This window comes from Elephantulus edwardii, unplaced genomic scaffold (genome assembly GCF_000299155.1).
Source record: "Elephantulus edwardii isolate Elephantulus edwardi_28Jun2011 unplaced genomic scaffold, EleEdw1.0 scaffold00233, whole genome shotgun sequence".
NCBI lineage: Eukaryota > Metazoa > Chordata > Mammalia > Macroscelidea > Macroscelididae > Elephantulus > Elephantulus edwardii.
This window is the reverse complement of record NW_006399983.1, coordinates 4111458-4132338: the sequence shown is the minus strand read 5'-3', so window position 1 is coordinate 4132338 and position 20881 is coordinate 4111458. Positions and strand designations below refer to the sequence as shown.

At 39.7% G+C, this 20881-nt stretch overlaps 1 protein-coding gene across 1 annotated transcript in view; it reads right to left on the bottom strand.

Annotated features, from left to right (window-relative positions):
- Positions 1–20881, bottom strand: part of DNAH9 (dynein, axonemal, heavy chain 9) — a 623295-nt gene that overhangs the window by 355803 nt on the left and 246611 nt on the right. The window contains 4 exon segments of the mRNA XM_006898570.1: positions 2690–2864; positions 9109–9256; positions 10998–11106; positions 14864–14991. Of these exon segments, the coding sequence (XP_006898632.1) occupies positions 2690–2864; positions 9109–9256; positions 10998–11106; positions 14864–14991 (560 nt within the window).

Below are 20881 nucleotides of genomic sequence, written 5' to 3'. Positions count from 1 at the left end.
CTCTAAGGACTGACGAACATACATCCTGAAATTCCCAGAGGCATATTCTGGTCCTGAGAGACTCCTTACTTTCCTCCTGCCCTTCTATATCTGGCTGGAGGGAGGGAGCAAGCTAAAAGCCCCCAGACACCAGGTGAGCGGCTTTCTCAAGTGTGAACACTGGAAAACAAGAATGGAAGTGAGAGAAAGCGAATAGACATTACAACCCAGTGTCTGTGAAAACCGAAGAAAAAAAGTTCCGAGTTCTTTTTGTCTGACTAATCGCTATTTTGGATTTTTAGAATCTAACTTTACCTTGGGTGGCTGGAATTTATACCTATCTCTTTATAAAAGCTTCACAGTCAACCTGGCCCCAAAAGAGTAAATCTTAACTCTCTGTCATGGATTCAGTTGTTTACTTCTAAAAGACACTTATGTAATGATGTTATTATTATGTGCCATTGAGTTGGAACCGACTCACGTTGACCTGTCAGTGGATTTTTCAGGGGCAATATTTACCCACTGGAGGATCAGCTATGGGTCAGTTCCCACTCGACAATACCTAGTAACAGCAAATCACATGAGAGGAGAATGCCCATCTTTCTTCTTTAGGGCAGCTGGCAGAATTAAACCGTATGCTGCTAGTTAGTAGCACAACCCCCTCTAATCCATTCTCATGTAAGAACCTCCAGATTCATGTAAGAACCCCCCTATGTAATGATAGATAATACATGTAAGATTCCTCATTGTCTGATAAACCAGCTAGGGATTTGAGGGTAGAATGAAATATTCCTTAATCCTACCCCAGAAAGGGAAGTTTCTCTAGGGTACAGCATGTAAAATAAAAGGGGAGCAAAGTAGGTCAGAGTGGAGAGTAGGGACCTCAGTATCACCAAAAAATCATCAGTAGGAGTGGAGTGCATCCTTCTCAATCAAGGTCTCTATGCATAGAAACTCCTTGACAGTGGGGAAGATCAAGCTACTAGGAGAGGTCCAAGAAATTCTAGCCTCCAGGTGCTGAAGGAAACAAAGACGTTCTTCTGGAATCAGCAGCGAGAGAGGGCCTCTCCCCAAAGCTGGTACCCTGGATTTGGACTTCCAGACTCATAAACAACCCATGTTATGCAGATGCACTTAATGAAGAAGACCAGAGACTATGACTTTTGGTATGGGTTACATCTTAGCATCAAGAAAACAAAAATTCTCACCACTGGATCAATAGACAACAACAATGGAGAAAGTTTGATGTTGTTTACAATATCATTTTCCTTAGGTACAGATCATAGGTATAACTTCACTTAGTGCTCAGTTACCATTGTTGTTGTTGTTAGATGCCATTTAGTGGAGAATTACTTATATAACTATCTTCTTGTTGTTTTTCTGTCCCATAGAGGCAGAACTGACCCATAGCTGACCCTCTAGTGGGTTTTCAGAGGCAGTTAATCACATGGGAGGAGATTGCCTATCCTTATCCCATGCAGCAGCTAGTGGCCTCGAACCACGTGCCTTCTGGTTTACAGGACAGCTTTTTGCCACTAGGCCACTAGAACTCTCAAATGAATTCTGAGACATAACTATCACCTTTCTTTTTTTTAATTTAGGTTGTTTATTTTTCATTTCAATTAACATCTACAGAGATTTTGGGATTCCATTCATTCATTGTTGCACCCTTCTCCCCGCACAAACCCCTCCCCCCCCCCATTTGCTCCTCTCCTTGAAAAGCAAAAGAAAAACTCCCTCATTGGTACACAATCCCCCCCCCGCACCTCCCCAAACCCCACCCCCTACCCCCAAATATAATCCACTCTGCAACCCTCATTGCATACTCCTACGATAAAAATAATGCCCTAAGATAATAATACTTTTAGACTATTCTCTCCCCCATAGACTTCAATGCCGTAAACAAACTATCATCTTTCAAATCTTGGTTGGAAAATCAGGTTTTTCCTATGCAGGACAGAATGTGGTAGTATTTGGTATCATGGGATTTTTGCTGAAAATTAATTTCCTAGCCATCAATTTTTACTTTCATCACATGAAATAGAATGTGTATAAAAGATTTGTGATGGAACTGGCCAGTTTTCCCATCTTACCAACTTTAAATAAAGCATGTTTAGCAGCAGAAGAGAGAAATTTCATTACCAACATGAAAGAAGAAGTGAAGAATGCAGTGTGTGTCCTATGGGGCCAGAGCCACTTCAGTGAAGAACCATGGACCACCATGAGACGTCGCTGACTCGGGAGTGCTACCCCATGGAGCCAGAGTCAGGGGTTTTCACTCAAGCTTTCTGGAGGACTGAGGGGAGACATTATAATTGGCAAGACAATTTTGTAACACTGAAGGTCAAAGAATCTAGGACCACACTTGAGAAGCTTTCCTGACTGAGGAAGTGTATCCTGTTGCCAACCTGAATCATAACCTGTTAACTTCTCTAATAAACTTCATAACTGAGAGTATGGTTCTGTGAGATCTGTGTGGCCATTGTAACAGATTTTGAACCAGGAATAGAGTGGTGAGAGCCCTGAGAGGGATGTTTGGTGTTACTATTATGAGAAGTAAGTGCAGGAGTGTGGGGCCCATGACTCAGCTCTCAGCAATTAGGCTTATACTGTGGAGGTTGTTGATGGGAACAGTTCCTTCCTTTTGGACTCCTTTGTGGTCCTCATGCCACCTCTACACCTTTACATGGTAACATCAGCACATCCTCACCTGATCTTGAACCATGGCTCCGCCAAAAGCCCAGATAGCAGCAAACACAAAATAAAGTTCATAAATTTCTTTGGGGCAGTCCATGGGGATATCTTCCTTGGTCAGGAGGCACTCCAGAAGGTGGCACAGCATCTGAACCATGCTGTGTTCTGGGATTGGAATAATCTTCTTAAATCTGCAAAGAGATACCAGAAAATGTTATAAAATGCCATGGGCATTCTTCTCTAGATGTGCCGTTGGCTACTTACTTAGCCCATTTGGTATAAGCAGAGTCATGATTTACCATGTTATTTGGGATTAAGAAGACCATGATTATTGTTTTCATTGTTGTTCTTGAATCAATTCCCTTTGTAAAGAAAGAAAGGACACTGAGTTCACCATGAAGTCTCTGTTATGGGTTAAACTGCATCCTCCAAGCTGGTATGTTCAAGCCCTAATCTCTGGAACTTGTACAAATGATTTTCTTTGAAAATAGAGTTTTAAAAAGATGTTATCAGTTAAATTAGTGTGAAGTCATAGGGGATTAGAGTGGGCTCTAATATAATGTGAATGATATCTTTGTAAAAAGAGAAGAATAAACAGAGAAAAACACAGAGAGTTTTCCAAGTGAGGACAGAGGAAGAAATTGGAGTGATCAACAAGTAAAAGAATGTCAACTATTGTCAGAAGCTAGGAGAGATGCGTGGGACAGAGCCCTCAAAAAGAATCAACATGGTGGACCCTTTGATTTTGGACTATCAGTATCTATAATTGTGAGACAATACATTTTGTTCTTATAAGTCACCTGTTGTTGCTAGATGCTACTGAGTCCAGCACAATCCATAGAAACCCTATGAACAACTGATCTGAACCCTGACCTATCCTGAGCCATCCTCAACATCTCTGACACACTTGAGACCTTTGGTGCAGTTACATCCATCTGATTGAAGATCTTCCTCTCTTTCACTGTCCCTTCACCTTCACTGTTGTCCCTCTCCAAGGAATAGCCACTCTTAGCAACAAGCCCAAAGTATGTGAGACGAAGCTTTGTTATCTTTGCCTCCAAGGAGCGCTCTGGCTACACCTTCTCCAAGACATATTTATTTGTTCTTCTGAAATTCTTTGGGATACTCAGTACTGTTCTCCCACACCACAACTTAAAAGACATCAATTCTTCTGTCATCTTTATTCAACGTCCAGTTCTCAGATGCATAGAGTAGTTGAAAAGACTGCCTAGTTTGTGGTATTTTGTGTTGGGGAATGTTGGGGAGGAAGGGAGGGTCTCTGGCCAGGACAGATTGCCTAAGCTCCAGATAAGTGCAAGCCTCCCAACAGCCTTTAATGCTGGGTAGAGAAAGCTCTCCTGTGTTTGGCCATACTGGCTTGAGAAAGCTTGCCACCTGGGAAGGTGGCTGCAGGATCTGTTGGGCTGGGAGTAGTCTGTACAAGGCTGAAGTTCTCCTACTCAATCCACATGTCCCATGTCTACAAGCCCACCATATCCTGTCTTCGTGTTTACTTGCTCATATATAAGTGCGCTGCAACCCCCCAGTACAATTAAGCTGGACTGACTCTCTGATAGGCTCCCAGAGTGGTGTGTCTCTGTCATGCTTACCCCCGTCAGGGTGTTGCTGTTTGTTGCCAGTGAACAGACAGTGACAATTCTGCAACAACATTCCTAAGAAATTTAGTATCTTTCTCTCATTTATTCCTTCTGAAACCTTCCCTTTCTGCTTCTTTTCTTTAAATATTGATGATTCACCTTTAGTTCTTGAGTAATACAGCAACTGCAACAAAGCATGGAACTCTGGAGGAGTAGACTACAGGGAGTGGTGTTCCTAACACAAAGGCTGCTGCTGATCTCTGACAGTTTGAATTTACTAGGAGCTCTGAGGGAGAAAGATGGGCAATCCCCTTTAATGATACTTACAGTTTTGGAAACCCAGTGGAGGGTCAGCTTTGAGTTGGTTCAACTCAATGGTTATGCATGAGTTTTTGAGAGTGTCACTCCCTCACAATTTCCTCAATTGTTAAAAAAATAAAACAAATAAACAGCTTAAGAGTCATAATGAGTGCTGCTCTGAGTTGAACTGTCGCTCCAAAAAGCATGCTGTAAATCTTAGCCTTTTACCTATGGCTATGTTGTTGTATAGTACGTTAACTTGGGTATGACTCATAGCAACCCTGTGTAGAGCTGACCTGAATCCTGCTTCATCATTTCTGACACATCCGAGCCCATTGCTGAAGTCAATATGTCAATCCATCTCATTGGAGGTCTTTTTCTCCTTTGCCGACTTTCCATCTTTCACAGTATGATGTCCCTTTCCAAAGAATAGCCTCACCTAAGCTACATGTTCAAAGTGTGAAAGATGAAGCTTTGCCAACTTGCCTCCGAACAGGACTCTGGCTGAACTTTTCCAATACTTATCTGTTTGTTCTTTTAGAAGTCCTTGGGATATTCAGTACTCTTCTTCAGCACCACAACTCAAAGGCATCAATTCTTCTTTTGTCTTCCTTATTTATTGTCCAGCTCTCTGATGCATAGCAGGTGACTGAGAAGACCATGGCATGAATCAGGTGCACATTAGTCTTCAAAGTGGCATAATTGCTTGTCAGTATTTTGGAGAGGTCCCTGACAGCATACCTGCCAATGAAATATGTCTCCTGATTTCCTGAATGCTAGTTCCAAAGGTGCTGATTGTTGATCCAAGAAAGATGAAATAATTGACAGTTTCAATCCTTTCTCAGTGATATCTGTCATTATGCTAACTTCTGGTCATGTGGTGAAGATCTTTGTTTTCTTGATGTTGAAATGTAATCCCTACTGAAGGATGTAGACTTGATTTTCTGCAACAAGTGTTTTGTTGTTGTTGTTGTTGTTGTTGTTGTTGTTGTTTTTATGCTCCACCCTACCAGCAAGCTAAGTTGTGTCATATGCATAACACAGGTTGCTGATGAGTCTTCCTCCAATTCTGATGCCATATTCTTCTTTATATAGAGTCCAGCTTCATTGATTATTTGCTCAGCATACAGGATGAATATGTATGTGGAAAGGATCCAGCTCTAACACACAGAATTTAAATCTGAATTTAAACTATTCAGTGTTCCTTTGCTTGGTTTAGGCAACAGCTTCTTGGTCTGGGTATAGATTTCATATGATCACAATTAAGTGTTCTAGGATTCCACTATTCTGTTAGCCATAATTTGTCACAATCTGCCAAGTCAAATACCTTTGCATAGTCAGTAGTCACAAATAGACATTCTTATGGTATTTTTTGTTTTCAGTCAGGATCCATCTGATACCAACAATGATCTCTCTGGTGCTGCAGCCTTTTCTAAATCCTGCTTGAACTTCTGGCAGTTCCCTGTCAACCTACTGTTCTAGTCATTTTTGAATGATCTTTAAGAATAATTTTCTTGCATGAGGTATTAATTATATTATTATTTCTGCATTTTGTTAGATCTCTTTTCCTGGGAATGGGGACAAATATGGTTCTCCGCCAGTCTGTTGGTCAGGTAACTGTCCTCCAAACTTTCTGGCATAAACTGGTGAGCATATTTGGCACTACATCTGTTATTCAAACCTGTGAATTGGTATTCCATCAATTTCTGGAGCATTATTTGTTGTCAATTCCATCAGTGCAGCTTGAACTCAGGAAGTACCATAGGAACAAGAGTTGATAATAATGAAGGATGAAGCTCAAGCCTATGGCTTTGGGTACCAAGTATTACAGTGTACTGTGTGTTACAATTTTAACATAAAGGCTAACAATTCAAATATACCAGATGATCTGTGGGAGGAAATGGGAAGTCTCCTTCCATTACTATTTACGGCCTCATAAACCCGATGGAGAATTGCTGTTGGTCAGAATTTATGTGACTATGGATTTCTGGGGTTTGATGAAGTTGAAAGCCATCTTTATAGATGCATCAATTGCATCAAAAGAGAGCCTCAACCAAAACATGTTTCAAATGTCCTGTCCTTTTTCTGCAGACATATACAAAAATAATGTGTGGTGATGTTGTTACTGTTGTTAGGTACTATTGAGTTGTCTAAGACTCATAGTGACACTGTAAATAACAAATTATAGTAAGTACACTTTTAGCTAAGAGTAACCTCTTCATTAAATGGCAAGTGGGCAAGGTTTGATGCTTTTGCTTTTGACAAATCCTTAAGGAGTAAAGTGAACTCCCAGTGTCCAGAGGGACAGGACTGGTCAAGTGAGGAGGAGGTCTACCTAATCACATATTGTCTGGGTCATGGACAAACGCACACAAAGGAGTGGGAAGTAATCTCATTTGTCACTTATAAGTGGTATCTTCACATCATGGCCTAATCTGTGGGTTACTTACAGAAGGGTGTTATGAATATGTAGAAGGATGTGTTCCTCAAAAAATAATGGCCAAGACCTAATTTCTGTTCTTATTTTTTATCTTTTTAAAAATTTTTGTCAAAACTTGAACAAAAGTTTACAGAACACTTGGATTTCCATTCATTCATTTTGCATATTTTTCCTCCCTATCTCCCCATTAACAATTTCTCTTTAAAAAGATTCTTTCATTTTTGCACAATTCTCCAACCAGCCCCCGCCCCCGTTCCCAGTCCATTTTGCTATGCAGCTCTTATTCTGGACTGTTGTCCTGCAAATAATACCTATATGGCCCTGTTTAGTTTTTCTTTCATTAAATAACTTGGCATTTCTTAAGTTGAAGGAAATGACAAATACATTCAAGCCTCAAGTTGAAATACTTAAGGATGCTTTGGGCAGAGTATTGAATTATCCAAGAAGTATCAAAAACTATGGAAGGAGTAGATACATTTGTGGAAAAAGATAGAACACTATTATATCTACTTCCTCTTCTTGATTTATAAGCAAAACCTGGAAAAACATACACAAATAAGTGTTTTGTGGTCTATATAGAAAGAATACAGAAATTACTATTGTTATTTTTCATGAAGAAAATAAATTTTTACAGTTTATTTCTATTTTAATAGAACATAAATTTTGTTTCAAATTTTTAAAAATAAAAGAATATGGAAGGAGTACACAGGGTCACTGTACCAAAAAGAACTGGCTGACAAAGAATTTCATACAACAACATATGAACAAGAGGCAATGGTGATGAAAGAGGAAGTTCAAGCTGCTCTGAAGAAACCAGAAAAAACAAGTCTTCAAGAATTGATGGCATACTGACTGACATATTTCAACAGATACAGCACTGGGCATGTTCATCAGTGCTAAGAAATCTAAAAGACAGCTACCTGACCAACTGACTAGAAGAGATCCAGATTTATTCCCATTGCAAAAAAAAAAAAAGAAAAAGGTGATCTGACAGGGTGTGGAATTTATCAAACAGTCTAGAGGCTAAGGTGTGCCTGCTCAAAGTCTTCACAATTACTTGTTAGACATCAGAGAGCTGGGCAATGACTAAGGACAATAGAATAATTGATAGCTTTGAGTTGTGGTGCTGGAGAAGAGTATTAAACATACCAAGAGAACAAACAAGTCTGTTCTGGAAAAGGTGAAAGCAATCTGCTCACTGAAAGCAAGGATTTTGAGGATCTGTCTCACATACTTTGGGCACGTGCTCAGAAGGGACCAGTCCTTGGAGAAGAACATCATGCTTGGAAGGGTGGAGGGACAATGCAGGAGAGGAAGACCCTAGATGAGATAGACTGACACAGTAACAGGGGTAATAAGGGCAAGTGTGTCAGAGACAGTGAGACTGGCTCAGGATAAGATAGGATTCAGAACTTTTTTATACAGTGATGCTACAAGTTGCAGTTATTTGATGGTAGAGAACAATATCATGGAGTAGAGTAGGTCCTCAACCTAATCTTTTATTTTTAGCAGTGCTTTATAAAAAGGAGAACAGATTCAGAAAGACAAACAAAAGGATCATCATGTGATCATGTGACTATCATGTAACCATAGAGGCAGATGGATCTATAAGCTCAGGAACCCCAAACTAGCAGCTACTAGAAGCTGAAAGAGACTAAGAAGGATCTTCCCTTAGAGGTGACAACCTAACTTGGACTTCAGTCTCAACAGCTTTAGGTTAATACCCTTCTGTGGCTTAAAAGAATCCATTTCCTGGTGTTTTGTTCTAGTCTAGGAAGGGAATGAGCTACTTGCCATAAAGACAGAAAGGTACAAGTCTTAGGCTATTATCTGGTAAGACATCCAATGGTTACCTTTAGGTACATCTACAAATAGACTTTAATTATTCTCCTTTCCCTGAACTGAAAACAAGCAACCCATGGCCATTGTGAATGTGCATCCCCACTGCCATATGCCTTGCCTGGAGGAGGAATGCTCTGAGGACATTTGACTTTGGAGATAGAACAGAACATCAGCACATCATCAGGATATCAAGTATGAGCCAACAGGTGTTTTACAGCTGCTCCATCTTGCTACCTTCCTGGTTCCGTGGCTTACCTGGTTCGGAGGGTGTCTAAGCAGATTGGAAGGTATTTGTCAAAGAGAATGGTTAGGTTTGCTCTCTCTGTCTGCATTTCCCTCTTGTCAATCCAGCTGCTCACTGGAGGGTTCCATCCTAGGTCTGCTGGGTTGATGTACAAGATCCCTGGGAACACAGAGAATATCGTATAGTAATGGTTTCATAAATGTTAGCATGTCTTCCCATCAGACTAATTTTTTTCCTATTAAGAAAACTGACAGAAGAACTGGATTGAAAAAGAATAAAGTTCTTATCTACATGTGAATGGACAGGGGGGTTTATTCTTGAGGATCAACTCTAATTGATTGATAATCATAGCTGTATGAAGACCTATGTTGACAAGCATCAAAATCAAGTTGGTGTTTAGGAAGAAGGAGAAGAATATGATTTATCATCAAGACTTATTCTGATAAAGTGTGTAGTGGATTGAATAGTGGCTTCTAAAAAAAGATATGTTTAGGTCTTAATCTTGGAATCTGGCAATCTGAGCTTATTTGGGAAAAGTCTTTATAGATGTAATGACATGGAGAGTCTGGATTTTGGATTATCTGAGAGGATCATTTCTAAGTGAATTAACTCAGTCTCATAATGACAAATACAGCATATGATAATTATTGTGAAATTAGAAGGATAACTAGTAAGATGTATATGAAAGTCCAAGGAGATAGAGAGCTAGGGAGCTGAGGGTAGGGAGAGGAGGAAGTAATGGGGTTGTACAGCTGAGTGAGGAGAGGGACAGTGTGGAAGAATTAGGAAAGATCCAGTGGGGATCTGAAATAATAATGATAGGCACAGATCAATGGTGATTAATTTTATAAAACATAATATATGGGAATAATCATATGAAACACAAGGTGAATGAGTCAATGTGTAAATCAATGTATACAAATTCTGTATGCAAACCAAAATAAAATAAAATTTTTTAAAAGAGGGGAAACACAGTTAGAGGAAAATGCAATGCTACGATGGAGGTGGAGATTGGAATGATGTGACCACAAGCCACGGAATACCTCCAGCTGGAGAGTCATTGGAAGTGGAAAGGAAAGTCTCATCACTAAAGACGTCAGAGGGAACAATGCTGTGCCAGAACCTTTGTTTGGACTTCTGATCATAACAACATGAGATGCTAAATTTCTGTTGGTTCAAGACACAAGTTGTAATAATTTGGCAGCCACAGGAAATGAATACAAAATAGGAAACATTGTCACCTGGGCTCTTTAACTTCAGCATAGGCCTTTGAAAGGGAAACAGATCTTATCTGAAGACAGCAAATAAGTCCTTTTTATTCTGTAGTGTGGGCTGATAAATTCATCCAGTAGAGAAAAAGAAATGCTAAGCTCTGGGGTTGATAACTAGGATTTAATGAAAAATTGCAAGGCTAGGTCATCTCAGTTGAAATGCAAACTAAATCTGAGCTAAATGCAGCCTAATCCTGGTGCTTCTGTGCAGTGGACAGCTGTCCAGCCATCCAGCTCAGGGAAGAATCCCTGTGGTTCTGGGTTTACTATTAGTGCTTCTGCTGCTTCATGTGCATTATGACAGAGCACTGTTGTTGTTGTGTACTGTCAAATCGGAACCGACCCACAGCTGACCCTCCAGCAGGTTTTCAGAGGCAGTTAATCGTACGGGAAGTGATTGCCCATCCTTCTCCCGCGGCGAAGCTGGTGGCCTAGAACAGCATGCCTTTGGTATTGCAGCACAGCTTCTTGCCACTAGGCCACCAAAGCTCCACTAGGCCAGAGTTTTAGATGACTGGTTTCTGGCTCCTCCTTGGAACTTCCTCTGGAGCCAACAATGGTCCTGGTGAAACTAGAGGCATTTGTCTCTCACTGTGAAGTTGATGTTACTTTTCTCTTTTGGGCCATACCTGCTCGAGACACGGTTGCTGGGGTGGCTGTGCGCAGATGGCTGATTTCAAAGAGCAGCCTCATGGTGGGGTTAAGAGGGATCCTCTCATTGCTTGCCAGAGTCAGCACCTGGAAACACAGAGTGGCACACACATGTTAGGAAGGCAATGGGATCCATGTCCACTTGGTGGGCTCATTCTTTGAAAAATTATTAGCATAAGTATTTTCTATCTTTCTTATAACAACCCCCTACCCTGAATTCCCTCCATATCCATCTCTATGTATTGAATTAAGAAAATATTCAACAAAACAAAAAAACCCCAAACACCAGCAACTGTTAATTGAGAACTTTAAACTGATGGCTGAAAATTAAACTCCATTTTCTTGGTGAGCATGCTTGGGGGGGGGTTCAAGTGGTTAATGCTTCTGGCTACTAACTAAAAGAAAGGGGCTTTGAGATCATCCAAAGGGGCCTTTGAAAGACAGACATAGCAATCTACTTCTGGAAGATCAGTGATTAGAAAATTCTATTTCTACTCTGAAATATATGAGGCATCATGTTGTTGTTGTGAGGTGCTGTCAAGCTGATGATGATTCACAGTGACCATATGAACAGCAGACCTGAACTCTGTTCTATACTGTGCCATCCTCATCATTTCTGACATACTTGAGCCCATTGCTGCAGTCACTGTGTCAGCCCATTTTCTGGAGGCTCTTCTCTTTCACTGATCTTCTTCTATCTTTCCAAGCATCATGTTCCTTACTGAGGACAAGCTCAAAGTATGAGATATGAAGTTTCATTAAGCCTGCTTTTAAGGAGAATCCTGGCTGCACCTTCTCCAAGACAAATGTGTTTGTTCTTTTGGAATTCTATATTCACTACTCTTTTCCAATTCCACAACTCAAAAGTATTTATCCTTCTGCTGTCATCCTTAGTCACTGTCCATTAGTCATTGTCCAACTATCAGATGCACAGCGAGTGACAGAAAATACTATGACTTGAAATAGGTGCACCTTAGTCTTTAAACTAATATAACTGCTCCTCTGCACCTTGTTAGGTTTTTGACAACATATTTCCCCATTGAAAATTGTCTTTTGACTTCTTTACTGTTGTCACCAAGGGTGATGATTTTGGATCCAAGCAAGATTTCAATCTTCTATCATGATGTCTGTTGGCTCAGTTGCAAGGATTTTTCTTATCTTGATGTTGAACTTTAATCCATAATGAAAGCTCTAGTCTTTGATCTTCTCTAATAAGCACCCCAAGTTCTCCTAGCTTTCACCAAGCAAAGTTGTATCATCTGCAGGTTTTATGAATCTTCCCCAATTCTGATGCCACATTCTTTTTACAAAGTCTAGCTTCTCAAATTATTTTCCCAGCATAGAGATATAATAGGATAGAGAAAGGATACATCTCTGAAGCACACTTTTCTGCTTTTTTGGACTCTAGCCCCTTGGTCTACATATAAGTTTCACAGTAGAAAAATTTAAGTGTTCTGGGATTCCCCTTCTTCTTGATTTCATCCATAATTTGCTATGATGCACATGGTCAAATGCCCTTGCATCATGAGTGAGAGTCAACTCCCTGACACCTAAGTGGTGGTGTTAGCTGGCATTTTTGCTGATGGCTAGCTTAATGCAAAATAGAATGGAACAGTGCCTGGTGTCATGCCTTCTCCATGATCTGATGCAGATCAGGTTTTTGTGACCTATGAGGGTTTTATTGGCTCGTTTTCTCTGAAGTTGATTTCCAGGTCTTTCTAGATCATACTCAATTAGGTATTTATTTAAATGGAAAAGAGCTCAAGTTTCTTATGGTAACTGTTCCTTCTCTTTGGGAGAACATATGTCTATCCTAATGATTATTTGAAGACTGAAATAATTTTATAACCTCTACCCTCAGTCTGGTTTTCAAAGAAGTTTGTAAGTAGCATGGAGAATATCCTTGACAATGATATTATCACTTAAACACTGATTTTCTTCACATTAAGTTAGATTCTTTGTAAAAAAATATACTCAAATATATAAATATTTATCACTAACTGGTAAGGCTCAGAATGTTTCTGAACCTTTGTTTTCCATTTATTAGAGAAATGTCAGTTGTAAGAAATAAGATTTGAGTAGACAATTTTAAGGTCTTCTTTGAGGGTTAAGTTAACCTATGTGAGGAAGATGTCGATGGAAATACTAACAATGTAATTATGTAATTGCCAACAATGGCAGTAACAACAAAGTGAGCAAAAGTACCTTAAGCAGAACAGGTGGTTCTGAGATGTCTGTGAAAGGCATCAGGGTGTGGGAATAATTTTTCATGTGCAATCAAGATATCCTAACATGCTCACCTCATGAGCGGACTAGTTTCATAGACACTTAGGACCACAGTGTCCAGGTTTAGTGCCACCCAGGACAGTAGTTCACTGTGTCTACTCCACACTCTCATGGACCACAACATAAGAACCTGTACTGTTTTCAGGTGCCATTGTGTTGACTACAACTCCTAGAAACCCTACGAATAATAGATCATAATAGACATCCTAACACCCTCTGCCATCGTCAAGCCCATTGCTACAGTCACTGTGTCAGTCCAGCTCACTCTTCCTCTCTTTAACTGAACTTTGAATTGTCCAAGCATAACAATCCTTGATATTGTTGTTGTGGACCATCGAGTCATAAATGACCCATAGCTGACCCTCTAGCAGGTTTTCAGAGGCAGTTAATAGCATAGGAGGAGACTGTCCATCTTCTCCCACAGACCAGCTGGTGGATTCGAACCACTTGCCTTTAGGTTTATAGCTCAGCTTTTTGCCACTACACCACCAGTGCTAATAAGAACCCTTTGGAAGGTTTATTATTGTTTAAGGGGGAGATGTAACGTGAGAGTGGGGAATGTTTCCCATCAATAATATTCATTGTTGTTGTTGTTGTTATGTACCTCGAGTCAGAACTGATCCATAGCTGACTTTTCACTGGGTTTTCAGAGGCAGTTAATTGCATGGAAGGATACTGCTTATCCTTCTCCCATAGAGCAGCTGATAGATTCAAACACATACCTTTGAGATTTCAGTGCAGATTCTTACTACTAGGCCACCAGAGCTCCAATACCCATAGTACAATACAAATAAATACATGGTCAGACATGCCACCCCACATGCTCCTGTCAGGTGGATTGACCAGTGACTGCAGCTATGGCCTTGAGTGTGTCAGAGTTTTTGAGGATAACACAGGATAGGACAGGGTATGGAGCCGTTGTTCACAGCGTTGTTATGGGGTGTATTCAATTTGATGGCACCTAACAGCAACAAATACAAAATTGTTTTGTAAAATTATTCTACCTGAATTACAACATTGTTAGTTATAATATTTATAGGTGACAGACATCTTTTAAAATTTTTCTCCTTGTATTATGATTTCTCTTCTAATTATGAATTCATTCCCCTCCCAAATTTACATAGGTTCATACGCACAAATTACAACGACATTATGGCTGAAACACCAGAAAATATTACAAAATCAGGGACTATGACAACATTGGAAGCAACAAAAACAGCTTCCAAGCACATGTAGGTGAAACCACATGATTCAAAAAGTCACTGTGATTTAATGATAATGAAAGCTTGGATCAAAGTGAATTAACCTTATAGGTAAACTGACACACATAAGCTGGGTTTGTGAGCACTGCTTTTGCTGCTTACTATAACTAACCTCAGGGATATTTTTATTTAAAAAATGATATCTGCTGAAATACTGCACAAAAAAATGCTATAGATGGTGATTTTATTGTCACCCTTTTAACGGCATCACCCAGTGTGGTTGATACTCTCCACACCCCCTTGTGAAGCCAGACTTAGCAATATTGTGGGGATCCTCCCCCTGCTCCCCTTGCTACCTTGTTATCATCCATGACAGTGTTCAGAGACTCAATCCACATGGGGTCTATATCACCATCCAGCAAAATCCACTTGGGCCCATCATGAGTGATGTTGGCAAGCTCCCTCATAATAGAAGAGAACAATCCTAAAAGGAACAATAACAAAGTCCTGATTTTACATTTCCTCATTGGTTCACTTTCTCTAGGCAGGATTTCTCTATTACCATAATATTCAAAACACCACCATCAAACCCAGCAAAACTAGCTATCATTCAGTTGGCTTCAACTCATAGTGGCCCATGTGTGTTGAGTAGAATCGTGCTCCTTAGAGCTGTCTTTCAGTGGCTGATTCTTTCTGTGTGTTCCTTTTATAATTGTGTTTTATACAGTCTTTCTTTTATATTTTATTCCATATGATTTTTTCATATTGTGTCTTATAAAATCAATCACCATTGATCTGTGCCCACTACTACCTGTCTTTTCAGAATCCCCAGATTTTCACCCCCTAATTCCTTCACCCCCTCTCTTTGCCTACAAAACTCTCTTATTTCAGTGATTCCCCTCCCATCATGCTCAGCCCTCCCACCCCACCCCCCCTTCCTTCTTGGGACACTCATACACATCTTACTGGTTATCATTCTATTATTATTACAGTAATGGTCTTATGCAATATTTGTCTTTATGAGACTGAGTTCACTCAGTATAACGCCTTTTCCATATTATGTAGTAATTTTGAAAATCATTGCTCCTGAGTGCCACATAGTATTCCATTAATGTGAATGTACCATAATTTTCAGTCCATTTGTTTGTTGATGGACATTGGTGCTGTTCTTGCGATTGTGACTAATGCTGGTATGAACATTGGTGTACAAGACTCTGTTTGTGTCTCAGTTCCATTTTCCTGGGGTTATAGTCCAAGCAGTGGAATAGCTGGGTCATATGAAATGTCTATGTTCAGCTTTTTTGAGGAATTGCCAAAGTGTCTTTCTGCGTGATTGTACCATTTTACTATGCCACCAACAGTGCATGGGAGTTCCAATCTTTCCACATCCTCTCCAACATTTACTGCTTGTCCTGTTAAACTTGTGGCAGATTTTTGACAAGGAGTTTTCCAGGCCTTTCTTCTAAGGTGCCTCTGGGTGGATTTGGACCACCAAATTTTCTGTTAGCAGCCAGCTGATAAATTTGGCAGAGTTTCTGAGGCCTATATTTCTGTGCTTCAGTTTAACTTTTTGTGACAACAAGAGATCCTAATAATATTAACATTTTACTTGGCAAGGTACTTGGTATATACTTCAGCAGGTGAAACGTGACACAATGGGATTACATCCAAGTTTCTTTGTAAGGTTTTCATTCCTTGTGCTTGCATCCCTGGCAAGGTCTAGCCAAAGGGAGGGTTTGAGATAAGGTCTGGTATGACTCTAATTGGCAATACAATAAATTTATATGTTAAATTGGACAAAACTGAGTCTAAAAATAGTAAACTTTCCCAGCCAATCATACAGTATGCATTTATTCAAATAATGTTTCATGGTCCTGAATAGATTTTTATTTTTTTCATATATTTATTATTATTTTTGTTATTATTATTATTACTATTATATCCTAGTTTATTTACACAGTTAATACATTTTTTTCAAACAGGGTCTTTCCCATTTCCTTCAACTTGTACGACCCTATGATTAACAGCCTCCTCCCCTGCCCATCCTTACTCCTATGCATTCACATCCACCCCCTTCCCCCCGGATTCTCATACTTATTCTATAATAATGGTTTTATACAGTATTCATCTTTATGGTATTGAGTTAGTTCATCCAGCATAATGCTCTCCAGTACCTCCCAAGTTAGGTAATAATTTACAAAATCATTGCTCTTGAGTGCTGCATAGTATTCCATTGTGTGACTGTACCATAACTTCTCAATCCAATCCACTGTGGTTGGATATCTTTCCATGTTCTTGCAATGGTGAATAACACTGCTCTGAACATTGGTATACAAGTCTCTGTGCTTCAGTTCTCATTTTCTCAGGGTGTATTTCAAGTAGTAGAATAGCTGGGTCATATGGAATTTCTATATTCAGCTTTTTGAGGAAGTGCCAAACTGCCTTCTAGAATGGTTATACCATTTTGCAATCCCACCTACAATGTATAAGAGCTTCTATCTCACCACATCCTCTCTAACATTTATTACTTGTTGTCCTGTTAAACTTTGCCACTGCTCCTGGAGTAAGATGGTAGCTCATTGTGGTTTTGATCTGCATCTCTTTTATTGCCAGTAATTTAGTGTGTTTCTTCACGTGTCTGTTGGCCATTAGAATAAGGCAAGAGATCCCAAATAAGCAAAACACTTCTGAGAAGCAAAAATGTAGGGGGAGGCTTAGTACGCATGGAACTGGTACAATGACAGGCACACAGACCAATGGAACAGAATTGAGTACCCAGAAATAGATGTAACTATTTATGGTCAACTGATAATTGACAAGGAAACAAAACCTATTAAATGGGGAAATGACAACCTCTTCAACAAATGGTGCTGGCAAAACTGAACTGCTACCTACAGAAAGTTGAAACAGGATCCACATCTCACACACTATACACAAATATCACCTCAAAGTGGATCAGAGACTTGGGAGTAAAGCCCTAAACCATAACATTATTAAGTGACAAACTGGGATCAAGCTTAGAAAGCCTAGTCTATGATATAAATAGTCTGCTAAATACAGCCAGAATTGCACAATATGAAAAGGATAAAATTGAGGAATGGGACCTTCTAAAGATTAAATCCTTGTGTGTATCAAAAACTTTTCCCAAGAGGGTGAAAGGAATATATACTGGCTAAGAACAAATATTTGGCAATACCATCTCAGACAAGAGTCTCATAACAAAAGTTTACACAATACCCCTGAGCCTCCACAAAATGGACAAAAGACATGGAAAGAACTTTCACAGAGGAAGATATTCAAATGATTCATGAACTTCTTTTGCTGAGTGTCACCTTAATACTTCAGGGATCCTGGCGCTGCTTGACAGTTGACTAATATCTTGAAAATTTGAGTCCACACAGGTGCCTTGGAAGAAAGGCTTGGTGCATTACTTCTGAGAAATCAGCCATTGAAAATCTCAGGGAACACAGTTTCACTTAGCACTCAAGGAGCTGTCACCAACTCAACAGCAACAGATTTTTTAATTCTTCATAGAGTTGCACATGGGATATAGTTCTGCATTTCTACATTTAGTAGTTTGGAGCCAATTGGCATAGTAGGTTATACATTGGGATACTAATCAAAAGGTTGTTGGTTCCAGTCCACCAGACATTCTTCAGGGAAAAGGTGTGGTCCTCTATGCCCATAAAGACTTAAAATCTCAGAAAACCTCTATAGTCATTCTACTAAGTACCGTGAGGTGGATGTGAATTGGAAAGAATTAGATGACAGTGCATTTGCTGGTGCATTTGCCAGTTCTTCTATATCTACACTTACTTTTCTGTCTACAGGATCTAATTTTGGAAAACGTGTATTTCTCTTGTGTGTTTTCTTGTTTAGTAAATGAAGACTTACTTATTTCTTCTTCATCACTTTCCCCAAAATTTAATGCATAAATTTAATTAAAAGTTTAATTAGAATTCAAATAGAATTTTAATTATATTATACCAGAGTCAATTTAATATGGATAAAGTGCCTGAAGATAAGCAAGAAAATTACAAAAGAATACTGAGGACTGACTTACCTTATCAGATATTAAAACATGTTGTAAAATCATTTTAACCAAACTAGAATGACATTAATACAGGATTAGATAAATAGATGAGTGGAGGAGAATAAAAAGCCCCAAACCAGATCTTAGTATATGTGGAATATAATAAATGACAAGCTGGTATTGAAATTAAAAGGTAAAATGTGGTTTACATCATAAATGATGTTGGCACAATCAATTATCCATCTGGAAGAAAATAAAGCTGATTTTCTACTTTGCTTTATACTAAACCCCAAAATAAATTCCAGATGGACACAAATGTTAATGTGAAAAGAATCTTTAGAACCAAATTTATTACATCTATAGTTGAAATAGCTATAAACAAAATAGGAATCCTCAATGCAAAGAAGAGTGGTGTTCCGTGGAGTGGATTCCACCTCAGAGTGACCCTGTACGACAGTGTGGACTCACAGCAGCCTATAAGCAGAACTGTCCACCAGGTTTCCCAGGCTCTGTGAGAGGGGGCACACTGTCAGGTCTCCTTCTCTTCTACTGGCTTGTGGGTTTAAGCAGCTGAAAACTAGCTGCTGAGCACTTAAACATTGCACCACCAGAAATCCTTCTAAAAAGACTAGTTGTTGTTGTATGCCATTGTATCACCTGCAACTCACAGTGTCTTATTAACTCCAAACTCTGCCCTATCCTGACCCAATTTCACCATCTCCAACAGACCTCAGCCCAATTCTCCAGTCACTGAGTCAATCCATTTCATCCTGGATCTTCTCTTCTGTGCTATCCTTTCCAAGCATGATGTCTTTCCCCAAGGACTGGTCTTTCCTGGTCATGTGACCCAAGTATGTGAAATGGAGCTTCAAAATACTTGCCTTTAAGGAGTAGCTTGGTTTCACCTTCTCCAGGTCAAACCTGTTTGTTTTCCTGGCAGTACACAGTATGTTCATCACTCTTCTCCAGCACCACAGCTCAAAGGCATAGATCCTTCTTCTGTCATCCTTATTGTCCAGCTTTCTGATGCATCGCAAGTAATTGTAAAGCCCATTGTCTCTATCAGGCACACCTTAATCTCTACACTGACATCACTGCTCTTCAGCACTCTAGAGAGGTCCCTGACAACAGACTGCCAATGCAATTAATCTTTTGATTTCCTGACTGCTGGTGTCAAGAGTATTAATTGTGGAATCATGCAAGCTAAAGTTGTTAACAATCTCAGTCTCTTCTCCATCTATCATAAAGCTGCCAACTGGTCCAAGAATCTTTGTTTTCTTGATGTTAGGTTTCAATCCATATTGAAGACTACAGGTCCTTGACTTTCTACAGCAAATGCTTCATGTTCTTCTCAGTTTCAGCAAGCAAGGTTATGTTATCTGCATAACGCAGATTAGGAGACTTCCTCAAATCCTGATGCCACGTTCCTCCTCATAAAGTTCAGTTTCCTGAATGATCTGTCCAGCTTCTTGAATGATCTGTTCTGCATATAGATTGAAAAGGTATGGAGATGGAATGCATCCCTGATGCATGCTTTTCCTGTTTTCCTGTTCTGTTATGACTACTATTTCCTGGTTCAAGTAGAGGTTTAGCATGAACACAATTAACTGTTCTGGAAATCCCATTCTTATCAAGGTTAGCCACAATTTGTTGTGATCTACAGTCAAGTTAATATAAACAGTCAATGAAACATCATTTCTTTCCTTTGATTTCTCAATGTTCTAGTATATTTCTCAAGTTTCTTTTGATATCCACTTTGGACTTTTCTTTCTTGTTTTTTGCTTTCCTCGTGGATAATATAAATGATGTCATCCCACAACTCATCTGGTCTTCAGCCTTGAAAACACTTGCAGGGTTGTTAGGAGTTGGAAACAACTTGATGTGGCAGGGAGTTTGAATTAGCAGCATCAGTATGGATGGTTAAGAGATTGAGATAGTTAATAGTTTTCGTTTACTTGACTCCACAGTCAACACTCTCAACACCAGCAGCCAGGAAATCAGGAGACGAACTGCATTGGGAAAGTCAGCTGTGAGGGACCGCTCAAGAGTACTGTAGAGCAACAACATCAGGCTGGAGACTAAGGTGTGCCTGATTCAGGCTACAGTCTTTGCAATTACGTGCTATGCATCGGAGAGTTGGACAGTGAATAGGGATGACAGAAAGAATTGATGCCTTTGCGCTGTGGTGCTGGAGAAGAGTGTTGAATATACCATGGACTGTTAGAAGAACAAACAGGTTTGTCCTGGAGAGGGTGAAGCCAGAATGCTCCTTGGAGTCAAGGATTCTGAAGCTTCGTCTGACATACTTTGGGCATGTTGCAAGGAGGGACAGGTCCTTGGA